The sequence below is a fragment of the Diadema setosum genome, chromosome 16 (assembly GCF_964275005.1).
Source record: "Diadema setosum chromosome 16, eeDiaSeto1, whole genome shotgun sequence".
NCBI classification, from domain to species: Eukaryota; Metazoa; Echinodermata; class Echinoidea; order Diadematoida; family Diadematidae; genus Diadema; species Diadema setosum.
The window spans coordinates 20,284,702-20,299,865 of NC_092700.1; the positions used below are offsets into that span (position 1 = coordinate 20,284,702).

At 36.7% G+C, this 15,164-nt stretch overlaps 1 protein-coding gene across 1 annotated transcript in view; it reads left to right on the forward strand.

The window, feature by feature from the left end:
* Window positions 1-1,901: 1,901 nt before the first annotated feature.
* Window positions 1,902-15,164, forward strand: part of LOC140240302 (uncharacterized) — a 38,000-nt gene continuing 24,737 nt past the window's right edge. Inside the window, exons 1-8 of the mRNA XM_072320086.1 lie at window positions 1,902-1,923; window positions 4,701-4,916; window positions 5,432-5,515; window positions 6,272-6,547; window positions 7,211-7,435; window positions 7,848-7,910; window positions 8,324-8,386; window positions 9,327-9,447. Of these exons, the coding sequence (XP_072176187.1) occupies window positions 1,902-1,923; window positions 4,701-4,916; window positions 5,432-5,515; window positions 6,272-6,547; window positions 7,211-7,435; window positions 7,848-7,910; window positions 8,324-8,386; window positions 9,327-9,447 (1,070 nt within the window). The remainder of the gene's footprint in view (window positions 1,924-4,700; window positions 4,917-5,431; window positions 5,516-6,271; window positions 6,548-7,210; window positions 7,436-7,847; window positions 7,911-8,323; window positions 8,387-9,326; window positions 9,448-15,164) is intronic.

Sequence of the window (15,164 nt, forward strand, 5' to 3'; positions counted from 1 at the left end):
ATTTCATTGATTTAATAGTCGTCTGTCTAATAATCTGGAGATATCTGATTACAGTCCAATTTGAGTACAATGACCTGATTATTTTCTTTTATCATTGCCACTACTAAAACATTGAATAGAGGTGCTTATTTTACATTTTTGAAGTGATTTTCTTCAATAATTTGCAACTATGAAATCTACTTGACGCAAGAATGTAGAAACTTGAATTTTATCATTTTAAGTTACAAATTTTCTAAATACCTAGAAAAATGAGGTACTAGTAGTTCAATCATTTCCTGCTCCACAAAATTATTTGTCAGCTGGTAATTCCAAATACGTGCTGTTTTTTAATTCTTCCTTATTGCCTTTAAGGTGGAAGTGTAAAGGTTATTGGGAATCACGTCATTTTTTTTTGTTATATTCAAAGCCGACCGCTTGTACTGTAATACGGGGACTAACGATGTACTGATGTGAACCGCTAAAGCTGATTATTATGAGAGAAAGTCATGATAATTAGCAAAAGTCTTAATGACTATTATAATCACAGACAATAGGATAATCAAGAAAAGTCTTACTGACAGTGAGAAAGCATTGTCATACCTTTTACCAAACAAATTAATTGCATTCTTTAATGCTTTCTATGGGTCCTTTCATGTCATTTCCCTGAATTGCCAGTGACCTGGGAAGACATTGGGATGTCAATCTTGGACAGACTCATAGTTTCACACACATACACACAATTCGGGGATTGCCGTGTAGATGCGCACGCAAACTCAGTTGCCTTTCCTCCCGGGACACCCAACAGTGGCATTATCAGTACTGATCACTGTAACACTTTTCCATAGAGCTTTAGAGGATTTCACTTTGCACCACTGCTCTAAACTACACTTATGCTGTATTTAAAGCCGACGCGTATATGCTTTCATATTTTTATGCCTGGAGGTGAAATTGTGAATCGATTTGGACAGGGATATCCCTCATCAAGCTGAAGGAACTCTTTGATTCTACTAAAGAGGGGTTGTTATACAATAATTATTCATTTCCCGTGTCTAAGTAAAGATCAAGAATGTCACCTGTGGTCTTGCTGATTGCCTGTTTCTTGTTCTACGAGCCGTTGCTCACTTCGTCATCTTCGAAAAGCAACACGACGTGTACGTATCTCTCTGTCTCATTTTTGTAAGGGATTTTCTCGGATCCTCTTTTTGCTTTCAACTGTCTATATTTGCTGAGGAATGTATGCCTATGCAAGCATGGCAAGATAGAAAGGTTGTATAAAAACTCTAATTTGTATTCTTTTCTTAAGTCTTTCTTTATTTTTTGTAGTAATTGTGATATTACTTTATCTCAAATTGTGACTTTGTAAATAACTGAGTCATACTGATGATTTTTATGATATAGTAGTACCCATTTCCATCTTTGGAATTCGATGCAGAAAATACTTAGATTAGTATTGATTAGCAAAAAAATAGCATAAGTATTTTTACAGCAATAATGGATTTGGTAGACAATATCTTTGAATGGTCAAATACTGTATGGTTATGAATGTTCAATATTGATAAAATTTCGCTTTCTTTTCAACATACAAGATATACAACATATAACATACAGTGCTCCCTTTCTCGCCCCTGCAGATTTCACTCTCGTCTGTCCGGGGAAGCCACTGGACCTCGACATATGGTGTGATGAAGCATGCATCGCCAATGGTAGTTGGGTTATACAGGCACCTTTAGGGAGGCGAATTCTCATTGAAATTCAGTCTACCAACAATGGATTGCTAGGATTATATATACAGGATGCAATGTCTACTAGAACAGTTCGAAGTTTCATTTTGAATCACATGTTACCGTTCTCCGTTTTATCACTGGGACATCAGACGAAAGTACGTATATGGGACCATATATACATATTCACCGAATTTTAGGATGAACATAAAGTGTTACGAGGGTAAGTATTCTTTGCCTCGTAAGTGATAGATATTTGTATTCAATTACTTTCTCAGTCATTTTCCCAAAACAAACCGAATAAGATCCTTGCCTTTTTAACATTTTATTTTCCTTTCGAGAAACTGTTTTATGCATGTGTTAAGTTCTTTAGTTATATTGGCAGTGAGAGACTTTGTCGAAATAAACACCTGAAATTTTTTGAATTCTTAAATGTGGAATCTTTAAATTTGGAATAAACTGAAAAAGGAAGAAAATGACTCAAGAAATATCGTATAATCTGTTTTCTGATGTTACCACACAACGTCATATTAGCATACGTCAGATCTGTATTTATATCAAGTTAAATCAAGGTTTCCTTGAGGGAGAATTATTTCTATCATAAAAAAAATATGAATGAAAACCAGAGAAGAGGTCTGACGAATTTTGTAATCATCATTGTATAATATAGATAAAAATGGACCTAGAATCCCTGATAGACACCATAGAACAATTAAAAACCTTTCTTTTAATTCAACAATCAGACAATTTTTACCACAGTGTATCACAAAGTAACAAAAATAAACACTCCGGGGGAATGTGTATGACAAAATCATGCAAGCGCGCCGGAACATGTTTTTTTTTTTTTTTTTTTTTTTGGGGGGGGGGGAGGGAAATCTTTACTGGGGCACATTAATATGACGGTGTGAGATCCTCGGGGAGGGAGCGAAGCGACCGAGCGGGTGGTATCTCCCTCCCACGGTAGGGGCTTTTTGTAAATACAGACTACAAAAGTCGCGTGTATAGAGCATTTAAAAGCAAATTTCTAGGAAATTAAACATAGCGGAAAAAAAGAGTACAAAGGTCTATGATTATAACATACGGGGGTATATTTATGTGACGGTGTGAGATCCTCGGCGAGAGAGCGAAGCGACCAAGCGGGGGGTTGGGAATGGGGTTTACAAAAAAGGCCTTTTTGTAAAAACAGAGTATAAAAGTCGCGTTAATAGAGCATTTTAAATCAAATTAGTTGGGAATTTAAGAAACAAACAAAAATCACAGCGAAGGACTTTGATGTTAACTTACAAAAACTGTTCATTTTACTTTAAGTACGGGCAGAGCGAGCAAGCCACTTTCATATTGCCATTCGTCTGAAATGTATTCACTAAAAGCTTAAAATTGCTCACATTGTTCGAGCAATGAAATGCATTCTCATATCGCTAGAAAGCAGAAAAAATGGAAGGTTTACAAAATGTATGTTTCAGCGGGCACACTAGAGGATGCGAGGCTACCATCTATTGGTACACTAGATTTACTCATGAGTTAATATTAGTTTGTAGATAGATAATAGTGTATATCTTTAGTGTATCATAATTTTCGCCCCGTTAGGGGCGAAATGTTGCATTTTCACTTATGAAATTGACAAATTTAGACAAGAAAAGTGCCTTCATTGTTCATTTTGATCTTGAAATAATGGATTAATTATTTGTTACGGGGGCACTTGGGCGGGGGGGGGGGGGGGGTATCGCATTGATCCCCTACTGCCGGGCCCTTGAAATCATGGTATAGAACTTTATTAGCAAATTATAATAGGTGGTGTTATTTCTACCGCCAGTGCGTCTTCACTACCTGAGCACTATTAAAAAGTAATGAAAACCAGACATACATGTTAGATTGAGTGAACTCAACAATCTTAGTGAAAAGCATCAGTGAAGTTTATATAAAGGGAATAAAACATGTAGAGATCATTCTACAAAATGTCTCTTGTATGACACGTACACATCTTCACGACTTGTTACTGACATTCCCAAAATTCTACAAAAAAGTAATTGGAATTCTAATATTTTTTTAATTCACTTAGTATTCTCTTTATATTGTTCTTTCATTGGATTCTACGAATATTGTTCAGTACATCTAGTATTTAACCAAAAGAAAACATGGATTTCGTCGGGATTCGAACCTGAGAACTTGAGTCCTAAATTCGGGATGACTTCCTTGATGACAGAATTTTCAGCCTCATCCATCCCAAATTTAAGGCTCTACTGTTAAAAGAGTATGAAAGTGAAAGCATTTTATTTACTAAATGCCTACTCTATAAAATAAAGAGTGAATAACAGAAAAGAGCGAGTTTCGAGTGAAATTGGAGTGATTTTTTTTTTTGTAAAATTGTTTTGATTTTCCCTAATTTTGGAGTGACCTCAGGGATCACTTTAAAATCTTCGAGTGATCCCTGAGGTCACTCCAAAATTAGTGACAATGAACATTTTTGACTGTTTCTCCTCCCGTTGGCGTTCAGGCAGATTGTGATGATATACTGTAGTTTGCATTTCTTTATTCCTTTTCCTCAATCCAGAGTTAAGAGAAATGTTAGAGAAGTGTTAAATGAAGTAAATATGAAATTAACTACCTTTCTACTCTTTGTTAATTATCAATACCAGGAATAAAAACTTGATATTCTTAACCTCATTAATATTCTATGTCCGAAGAATTTGGTTTTCTGTTGTATTAAGTAGGCAAATAGCCGAAGAAACCTACAAATATACCTAAATTGTTTGCTTTTATTTGCTTCCATTATATTACACTCTCGTATATATGCGTTCGACCTATCCTTTTGTTTCGTCATTTATTCAAACAAATCATTGCATCTACTGTCGTACATAATTTCGATGTTTCGAATTGTGATTATAGGTTACTGAGTTTGAAATTTTCTGCCTAGTGATATGTATTGTGTTTTGCCGTTGAAAAAACAAACAAACTATATAAAAAATAAGTGAAATAACACTATATTCATTAAATTTCTAGCAACACCATCGGTTAAGTTGGTTGGTGGACCGTCTCCTCTTGATGGCTTAGTGGTCCTGGACTCAGAGAGATATGTCTGCTATGATGATTTTAATGTCAGAGCTGCTGATGTAGTCTGCAGAGAGCTTGGCTTCCCAGCGGTAGAAGATTATTCTGCTCAAATTACTCCAAGTGCAGCCACATTGAATAGGGTTCGATGGCTTTCATATTCTCAAGGTAAATGCTATATTCCGCGTAGTGATTACACAAATATGCAGGTAACAAATGTTTCTACTGTTTTTCATGAATATCATTACAAAATGGCAAACATCCTACCGTACACAAATTTTGAAATAAAACCGCAAATACCAGATATCACTAATTTTATCAGTAAACCGTAGAGATGACTGTTTATTCTAGAAACTGTTTTCAATAAAACCATTGTTCACATTTTAACTTACACAGATTAATATATTCATGTTGATTTTTCTTATCCTTTCCTCTCATTTTAGAACTACAGTATATATATGTACGCATTAAGAAGCACTAAGGCTAATTTTCATCTGCAATTGTTTGCAAGGGGCTTTAAGAAAGGTTTGAAATATTTGGATGAGATTCTTGAGACGGATCACGGCAAAGTTATTGAGGTTGATCTTACCCTTCCCCAATCCCGATTCCCTTTGAGATATGACAAAACGTTTATTCACAGCTCAGATAATGCTTTAAATAATTTCCGAAATATCACTAAACAGGTTGTCAGAGTACAAGGGTACAGGATTGTCTATCAAAACGAACTGAATGTCCCTGGAACAAAGCGGTGAGACTCAGATGCAGAGGTGAGATTGTACATGAATAGTAAATAGCTGTTTTTTATGTGTGTAATGTACACATGCAGCTGTATCTGTCCTGTTTTTGTTTGAAAGGGAAGGGGATTTCTATAACTACGTATATCTAATGACGTGTTACCGCATTAATCTCCTAATAGGTGAGTTGGCTACATATAAAAAATGATACTGATGAAAATAAAGAATGGATAGCTTGTCAGAAAACCCTTTGCTGGAATAAGGACACTTGTGACAGTGCGGACTAATCGAACTTGTAACAAACACATGTCAGAGAATCTCCATTTCATTTTACACTGATTTTGTACCGTATTTATGCTTAATTAAAAAATCTAATGACATTGAGTTCACTGAGGGTAACGGTAATTATATCCACTAAAGATGGGCGTCTGATGATTCTCTTCCCTTCATTCTTACCTTCCTCTTACCTCCGGATAGAAGATAGTGTCCATCCTACACCAATGTCCTGACAATGTTGTAAAGATCAATCGTCTTTCGACACTTGATTATTTCGTTTGAAAGTTAGATCTCAATGGATGAATATTCCATGTATACACTGTTTAAAAAAAGTAACCAATTTGAATAAAACCCCGTTCGTCTAAAGTGCGTGGTTGTTTTCAATAATATTTGAATGATCAGGAGTTTTGAATAGATTAAATTTCACTTTTCAAGTCACCAAAAAACGTCAAAGGGTCGATCAATAACAAATTGCTTGCAGATTTTAACTATTCTCATTCTGTATTTAAGCAGAACCTGGGTTTCTTGGGTGCTACCAGGGCGATCGTCGCACTTTTCAGGTTTTGGATGTTAACGCCTTCAATGTTTATTTGGACGGAGAGTGTGTGTCTGCTTGTAGACGAAACCCCGAAAACCACGACATTGCTATAATTAATGACAGGAACTGCATATGTTATCGATCAGAAGAGTATGCCAACCTCATTTCTGACGTAAGCTATACTCATTATTGGACGCCTGAAAACAAGGTAGAAAGTAAACCCAGCCAGCAAGTTCATTGTTTGTTTAACCGTAAGTATCAAAAGCATGTCATCTTTGACAGTGAGAAACTTTACCTCTTCTTAATAGTATACTTTTTTATCATGTCGAAAACAAGTCAATACTTTTGGCACTGTTTTTTCAGACTCTGTACTACCTCTATTGATTTAACGCAGCTTTGGGGATGGGTATACTACGGAATTTATCAGTACTTCAACGTACATTTGTTAATTGCTATTGCTACATACCAATGATAAAAACACTGAAGATGTCAAAAGAAATTAGATAAAATATTTCATTCTTTTAAAGTCTTACATACTTTCTCCTATGACAGCGCGAAAATAGCGAGACTTTATTACGTAGGGGTTTTCATTTTGGGCAGTTTATCTTTTTGATATACGTAGGTAACAATATTACCCTACTTTCTTCATGTATATTGTATAATGCCGTGGTTATTTGTGATTACACGGGTCATGGGTCAAACTTTCCCTGGGACAACATTATCTCAAGATTTGTTCAAACAAATTCTGAAGTCAACTGTTGTGACAGTAACGTCGGCAATGGTGGCGACAGGAGAATCAAATAATTGCAAGATGACCATAAACTGTATACTTTTCCTCTTGGCATCGTTTTAATATTTCTCTTTATTCTTCTTATGTTCGGTGGTCACAACTTCTCTCGCTTGTTTTTCGAAAGTTTCTGTCGGGTATTGCAAGCATCCTGGCCATGTGTCTGATGGTTATTGGGACTCTAATATTACGGGGTTTGGATCTAAGATGACTCTTACTTGTGGCGAAGGCTTCGTGTCAAATGACATCGCGACACTGCAGTGCGATGTCAGACTACCTGGATGGTCGACTTACTTCCCGGTTTGGAACGCGTCAGTCCCGTCTTGCCGGGCAGTTGATATAACAACAAACGGTTTGTCGTTCATTACAATCATTTGTTTTCATTATTTTGTTACGTTATATACGTTGTATGATTACTGAGGCCTTATACGAGCTGGTATCACTACGTCGCAAACTGTGATCCTTTTATAACGCAATAAGCCATTGGCAATGATCTTTTTTGTTTATAAATTATTAATCTTCTTTGTACCATTCCTCATTTCTTTATACCGCGACCTACCAAAACACAAGCGATTGTGAAATATACAGCTTTTATCCATGTTCAAACTCCTACAAGAGGGATGCATATTTTCCTTCAAGTAAGAACACAAGTCAAACGCTGTGTATTTATGATAGTGTTAAAAATGTCAAACTTTGTCAGGGATACTATTTTGTCAACGTCCCGTTGTGCTCGTGCATTCGGTTAACCGTTTTTTATATTACAGATGATGAGAGGCACGATCCAGACATCAGCACAACACGATCACAAATTACAGACGGCACTTCAAGTGAGCGGTGCAAAGTACACAGTTATTTTTATGTTATATGAACGAAAGTTTTCATGTTGTATGACCGTGTGTGTATGTGCAAGTTTCTTTAAAAAATGTGAAAACGTCTCTATGAGTCCATTTGTCAATGATTTAAAAAAGCGGTTCAATTCAATTTGAGATGACATTTACTATCGACACTAAGTAAACACTTACTAGTTTATCTGTCTATTAGCAGGTGCAGATATTGCTTACACGGCTATGTCATATAAGCATGATATCCACATTTTAGATGTTTGGATTGTTTTTGTATATCATGTAAGTGTTGAATGATATAGGGCTGTATCTATATTGAAAATATATTTGACATGTCTTTATAATACATGTGAATCGTCCACTTAACGTACCTGCTTCTGTTTTCTTTTCGTGAATAGGCGAATGGCAGTCCACTGAACAACTGACGACACTGCAACTAACAGATAGCATGACTACTTCTGGTGAGCCTCGTGTCTTAATTGTAAAATCTATGAGTCCAGACTGCTGTACTGGAATTGAACCTTCACTGGCTCATTAGGCACGAGCTCAGTAGATATTATGTTGGTATGAAGCCCCGGGTATGACGCCGATCTAGTTATAAGGAGGTCGTGGGTTAGAATTCTACCGTAACACATAATCATGTTCATGTTTTTATCATGAATATAAGTCAAGCATTGAATAATCGGTGTTTGTTTACGTTGTTGATGGGCAATTTGGCCAGTGTATTATTTCCTTCCTATTTCCCTCTTCAAGTTTCCTTTTTTTTTAAAATTGAATAGTTAGTGAAACCTATTGCTTTGATGGTGACATAGTTCTTTTTTTGTTACGACAATATGTTTCCTTCCTTTGCTTTGCTTACCTGTGAACTAAGGTCAATCACACGTATAACTCTTTACGCTGCAGTTGATATTCAGTACCTTTAAGTGATGGAATGAAGATCATGATGAAAACTATGGAATTGGTATTTTGCTCTGGTAAAACATCATCATTCGCATATTTTCTTTAGCTCTATTTTGACAGAAAAGTGTGACAGAGATTGCTTGAATACCATGTATATAACTGTATTACACTGTAACATATGTATATATTATAAAACTTTACTAATGTAGCTCTCCCTCTCTCTATAATTGTATATATATATATATATCTATACATACATATATTCTATAGGATTATCGAATTAAAGCTATTTAAAGAATATAATTTTGCGGTGTTTACGTAGGTCGTAAAAAGGACTGCTTTGTTTTTATTTTATCGTGGACATTAAAAGTGACATTGTGTTTTATCTCAATACCTATATCGTGATCATAAAATGGGAAATCACAGAGATGGTGATATCAAGAATATCTTAATGTTCTTCCTGTATATGATAGAGGTTTAATTTCTTGCATTATATTTTAGTGTCTGGTCATCCTCGAATAAATGGTACAGTAGGCCTCTACACCCTGGGAACCTTTCTCTTTGTCGTGCTCATATTGCTTGTCATCCTTTTCGTTTCTTGGCGTAAACATTACAACAAAAGGTAAGTTTCTGTGATATTGCAAAATCTCTTGTGTCAGTATGTCAGTGTGGGAAGAGGAGGGAATTGAACAGGATGAAGAAATAGGCTCTTCATTGCATCCACCAATATATTTCTTTTCGCAATATTCTATCGTAGAGTGCTTTCTTACAACTTTAAGATGTATTTATTTTATAAGTTAACATAATTCTAGTGTTTCAATGCATTGTTATAATATGAGTGAATATAATGTTAAATGGCTTCATCTTAAATAGCATTCGACTATTAAATAAATCATATACCCGCATATTTTAGGCAAAACAAGCTTGTAAAGAAATAATCGATTTAATCTATGGTTTCTATTTTTCACCCTATTCTGGCAACTTAAATCATGATAAGTTCATTACAGTTTGTCGATTTGTTTTCATTGTTTGATTAACAGACGAACGCCGTCACAAGCTTCGAACCAACAATTGCAAATGCGTCCAGTAGACACTTTCAACCAATATCCGAGCTCTGCTGATCATGTTGAATTGAATACAGCCAGTACAGTCGATGGAGCAGAGCGTGATTCTTTTGAAAACCGACCTGGCAACACATTCAGAGACGTTACGGATCATGAAGAGGACTCTTGTCACATCTACCAGGATGCTGCGGAGGTAACCAAGGGGGCTTCCCAACCCTCAGGTGGAGTGCATATCTCCCCTGATGCGTTTTCTTACCAGATTAACATGGATAACACCGTCAGCACGCCTCTGGCCTCAGTGAAAATTCCGAATATTCGTAACCACAGCGGCATAGAGGGAATATCACCAGATCAAATGGAAAACGGCTATGAGGACTGTACCTACCAAGATGTAGACTTTGATAGAAACAACGGGGTAAAAGAAAGTGCCTCTAGATCCCCTGGTGGAGCACGCCTGTTTGATGACACATGTTACAATTCACTGAACTTCACCAATAGATCTGACAGTGTCTTTAGTAAATTGCAAGATCCTAGAATAGCCTCTGTGTCTAATGCGAAAATGGAGCTGAAAAACGAATCTGCAGAGTCTTGCAAATCTGGCGATTTTGCCAAATCTAGAAATGTCTCAAGAGACTATGTCTACAATCACATCAATCATGACTTCCAAAACAACAGAGCACAAGTTCACAGCCTAGTGCGCCCATCTAACTGTCCGACTTCTAAGCCTGACCTTCATTTTAATAGAACAGAAAATATTCGCTGTTCCAATATAAGTACCCCAATAGCCGCGCCTTCTGAAGACGTTTATTACTTTCAGCTAGATCCGGGGGTTCCTAGGGACATTGAAACCAGCAACAGACCATTTAATCCTGACGTCTTCGACTCAAGTGAATACAGTTTGCTGAATTCTGAGAAAGATTCCATCGATAAGAAAGAATCTGATAACTTCACCGAGCGCCACGACACCGAGACCCCGATTATAGAGGAACTGTATGCGAGGGTGAATAAAACCAGGGGAACAGCCTTGTCACTGAAACCAGTAATTTCCGAAGAGTTGTATGCAAAGGTGGACAAAACTAAAAAAGAATGCAATGTTGACGCAAAGACAACATTGCCTGAGGATCTGTACGAACGGGTCAATGAAACGAAAAGACCATCTCTCTCAGATGACCCGGTGATAGGCGAAGAGTTATATGCAAATGTGGACAAAACTCGTGACTTGTACACTGCTGACACAAAACAAGCATTCAGTGAAGAATTGTACATGAATTACACAGATATATAACCACGATAATCGCAACAACGTAGAAAGCGTGATTTATTATTAAATGTTTTAAGGAAGCAAGCTTCCATTCCGAAATACGTAAGATAATGTTTATGAACTTAACTGGCAATGGAATGTCGTATGATTATAATATTTCTTTTAACAATTTTTAATCGCTGTTCTTGTAGTTTGTTTGAACATCTAACAAAGCTGTGTGGCCGTAAATGTATTCACATGTCATATTATTCATTAAACATGAATATAACGTAAGCGCATACTTCTAAATTATTTTACTTTTCTTTCTCTAAAATGGGATGGTTCAATATCAATCCCTTTTATTTCTCTAGGTCTGCTCGTATATTCACTACTTATGTAGTACATCATGGGAAGTGGAAAATTGGAATATTCTACTGAATACATCTGTATCGCCATAAGCCCATGTCTTAGCCTTAAATCAAATGTACATACGCGTCGCCGATGTACGGAAAACATGGTTCTGAGAAAACAAAGGTTGAAAAAAAAAATCTTCTGACACGAAATCTAAATGATAAATTTTACCCCAAAACGATCCTCAAATTAGGAAAATAATGAATACAACGATTGCTTTTCGAATTTGAAAATAGCAATCCTTCGCGAAATTCGTGAACTTTTCGTATTGACAATATCGCGGGGAAAACGACAGCAACACGATCACGACGATTAGACAGATACTGGTTGTGTCATCATGGAATTAATGACTATGCCTATATACACTCAGCAGAAAAGGAAAGTAGACACTTTTTTTCGAGGTCATATTTTTCAAAGAAGATTTTGATGAATATCAATGTTTTATATACCATAGCAAAGGTAATTTCATTGGCTATTAAGCTAATAGGTTAATTAAAAAGAAAACTTTACGCATGAGTGAGCACACTCGTTTTTGTCCTCCAAGGCACACAATTAAAAATGGGAAAATTGACATATTCCCTTTCATTTTCAAAGACCATCAGTTTAACACAATGAGAGACGTGAATGAAATGGGGAAAATACGTTTTTGTTCTCTTTATTTCTTTATAACCTCGAAGAAAAACAAAGTGGGATGCTAAACGGGAAAAGTACGAATTTTTCTGTAAAGTCAAACTTCAAATGATATAGGGAATAATACGCATAAAGATGACTTAATGAGCAGATTTTCTTTACTTATTTCTTTTAATCTAATTCTCGCACCCCCTCACACGCCTTACCTCGCCAAGAATTATTGGGAGTTCAGACTCACGGTATGTGGCTAAGTTTAGGTCTGTTAGCTCGCCACTACCCAGGTGAGGGTCGAGTTAACAAATAAACCACCGAAAAAAAAGGAGAGAATAATTTAGAAAATTGATTAGTTAAATACAGTCAAATAAAACAGTTTGTGGAAATTAATTTGGGATCACAATAATCAACTTTATTCACCCGCCACCCAGGCGTGAAATATCAATGACAGACAGGTTGGTATAAATTATTTAGCAAAATGTGATCATTTCAATACAATAACCAATCGGCAGCTTATCAATTCTCACACACATCACACTCTCAAACACACTGACCTTTTTGTTGTTTCTATTCGGGGAAGGGATAGGGAAAGTTAGTGGGGAAATGAAGTTGATATGTGTGGCCACTTACTTATTATTTTTGTTTGACGCGAGTGTCCAAATGTCCGAAGAAATGTGCACACAAAACATGAACGCGAAGGTCCTCCTTTGACGACACGGGTGACAGCAGGGATGGGGTGTCTCGACTCCGGGGATGGTGCGTCTACTGCAGGGATGGGGCGTCTCCAGGGATGGGGCGGCTCGGGGAGTGGGGCATCTCAGGAACAAGGCATCTGCTGGGCTGGATTTCCTTTGTTCGTTGTATACAGGTTTAACACGGGCGTTGCCGATTGGGGTTCTTCTTCTTTGAATAGATGTATTTAAATTGATGAAGGCGTGGAGTTTTGATGAAATAGTCCCGTTGACAAAACTGGTATTATTTTGTTGTTCCGAATGAAATTACTGGCGTTCACAACAGTCCGATTTTCGTTGCTTAGGTTTCAAAGGAAGTTACTGATGTTGATAACTACAAGTTCAGTTTCCAGTCGAAACTTGGACTATGTTTCAAAGATATGCAGCTTCGGAAAAAAATTAGTAAGTTACAGATGAATAGTGGAGATGAACGGGAACCGGAATACGGGAGCCGAGATAGGGTTGGAGTTGGGGCTGGGACTGGGACTTCGGCCGGGGCGGCTCTGGGACTGGTCTCTCTGCTTCTCGACTCGACTCGACTTGACGCCACACTTCTTCACTTACTCCACTTAGGATTTGGGGGTAAAGGCTGGGGATATATAGGTCATTACACATTCATTAACACACCCACTAAAACATCTCACTTCACGCCCACATCACTCCTCATCTTAATCTTACTCTTTATATTTCCATCCTATAATGATTACTTTTTGGGGAGGTCCTGAGATTAGCTTAAAATGATTGTCATCTTGGATAAGTCATCTCATTGGTCCTAAGTATCATGATCCGCCTACAAGGGATGACATATTAATACAAGAAATGTTCCAGGAATTAACCAAGTTGTCTTGGACATTTAAACCACGAGTCATTAGAGGGCTCCATTGGGATAGTGGTCAAGACAGATGTGTGGCAGGTTGGGAGACAGTCGACGCCATCACTACTCAATATAACACAAAAATCTGGCGGAAGTTTCCTCTCGGAGTTTGGGATAATTTATCTAAATATCAACACTTTGGGCTTTCAACATTGCCGCTTGCATCCGACGGTGGATGACTCACAATGGCTGTTTCTGGCTAATGTTATGGTCACTTCGGCCAGTCCATCTGAGCTGCCTGTCTATAAATCAAAAGGGTCTTTGTTTTGGGGAGTTACGTATAAAAAGGGCAATGACTGTCGAGGGTCAAGAACCTGCTGGCAGAAACTTTAGCCTTGCACGTAACAGCATTGGGGGACTAGTCTACAAATTCAGACACAAGAGGGGGTATATGTCTTTCGCCTTACATAATGATTAAGAAACCATGTGACAATATCAAGAACCAAACATTATTTACAATTTCCTAATTTGGAATAAAAGCTCAAATTCTACCATTTTGTTAATTATTACTTCTTCTCTTAATTCATTTGAATTTAGATTTGACATAAGATGCTTTATTTTCCTCCATCATTTCTAGCCTTCATTGATCTTTTAGGCTTTAAAGACATAGAGATCAAAGGTTTATTTTTGCAAACAAATTTTTTGTTTGTTCTTATTGTTCTATGGAAGAGCACATACGCATGAAAGACAACTTGTTCAGTTTTGCAATTTTTACTTTCGTGCCCTGGAAGAGAAAAAACAATGGTGTTCACTCATGTGTAAAGTTTCCGTTTTTGTCGACCTACGAGGTTGATAGCCAATTTATTACCTTCAATATGGTATATAATACATTAGCTTTCAGCCAAATATTCTATGAGTAATCTAAACTTGAAAAAGCGTTTACTTTTTTTTTTTGCTGAGTGTATTATGTTCATAAAATCATATATAAACTTTCAACAGTAATCTTCTGTACATACTTTTTCACAGACACTATGCATTCCGGCCAACACGGCGATGATTACATTAATTCTGTGCTCTGATCTACAAGTATAAAGGATGAGTTTTGAAGAGAGTTCACAGAAGTGATTAAACACACAATAGTACTTCATCCATACATGTTTTGAAGTGAAAATATATATCTTCCTTTGGTAATTTAAGAGCAATAGTTCTAACGCTTCAGATATAAGATGGTTACCTGATATTCGTTACAATGAGGTGACGACGTCATGCTCAATAACTTTCGCGGTATTTTTTGAATAACCATATAATAGTTTGACATTTTGTCAACACGATGTATTTGTGCACTGTGTAATTAGGGATATAGAAGAAAATAGTTTCATCGACCCTTTTATACGTTGATTTGTAGAGATAACTCAACATACTCAAAAGAGACTTTAAGGTGTCGACACATTGTGT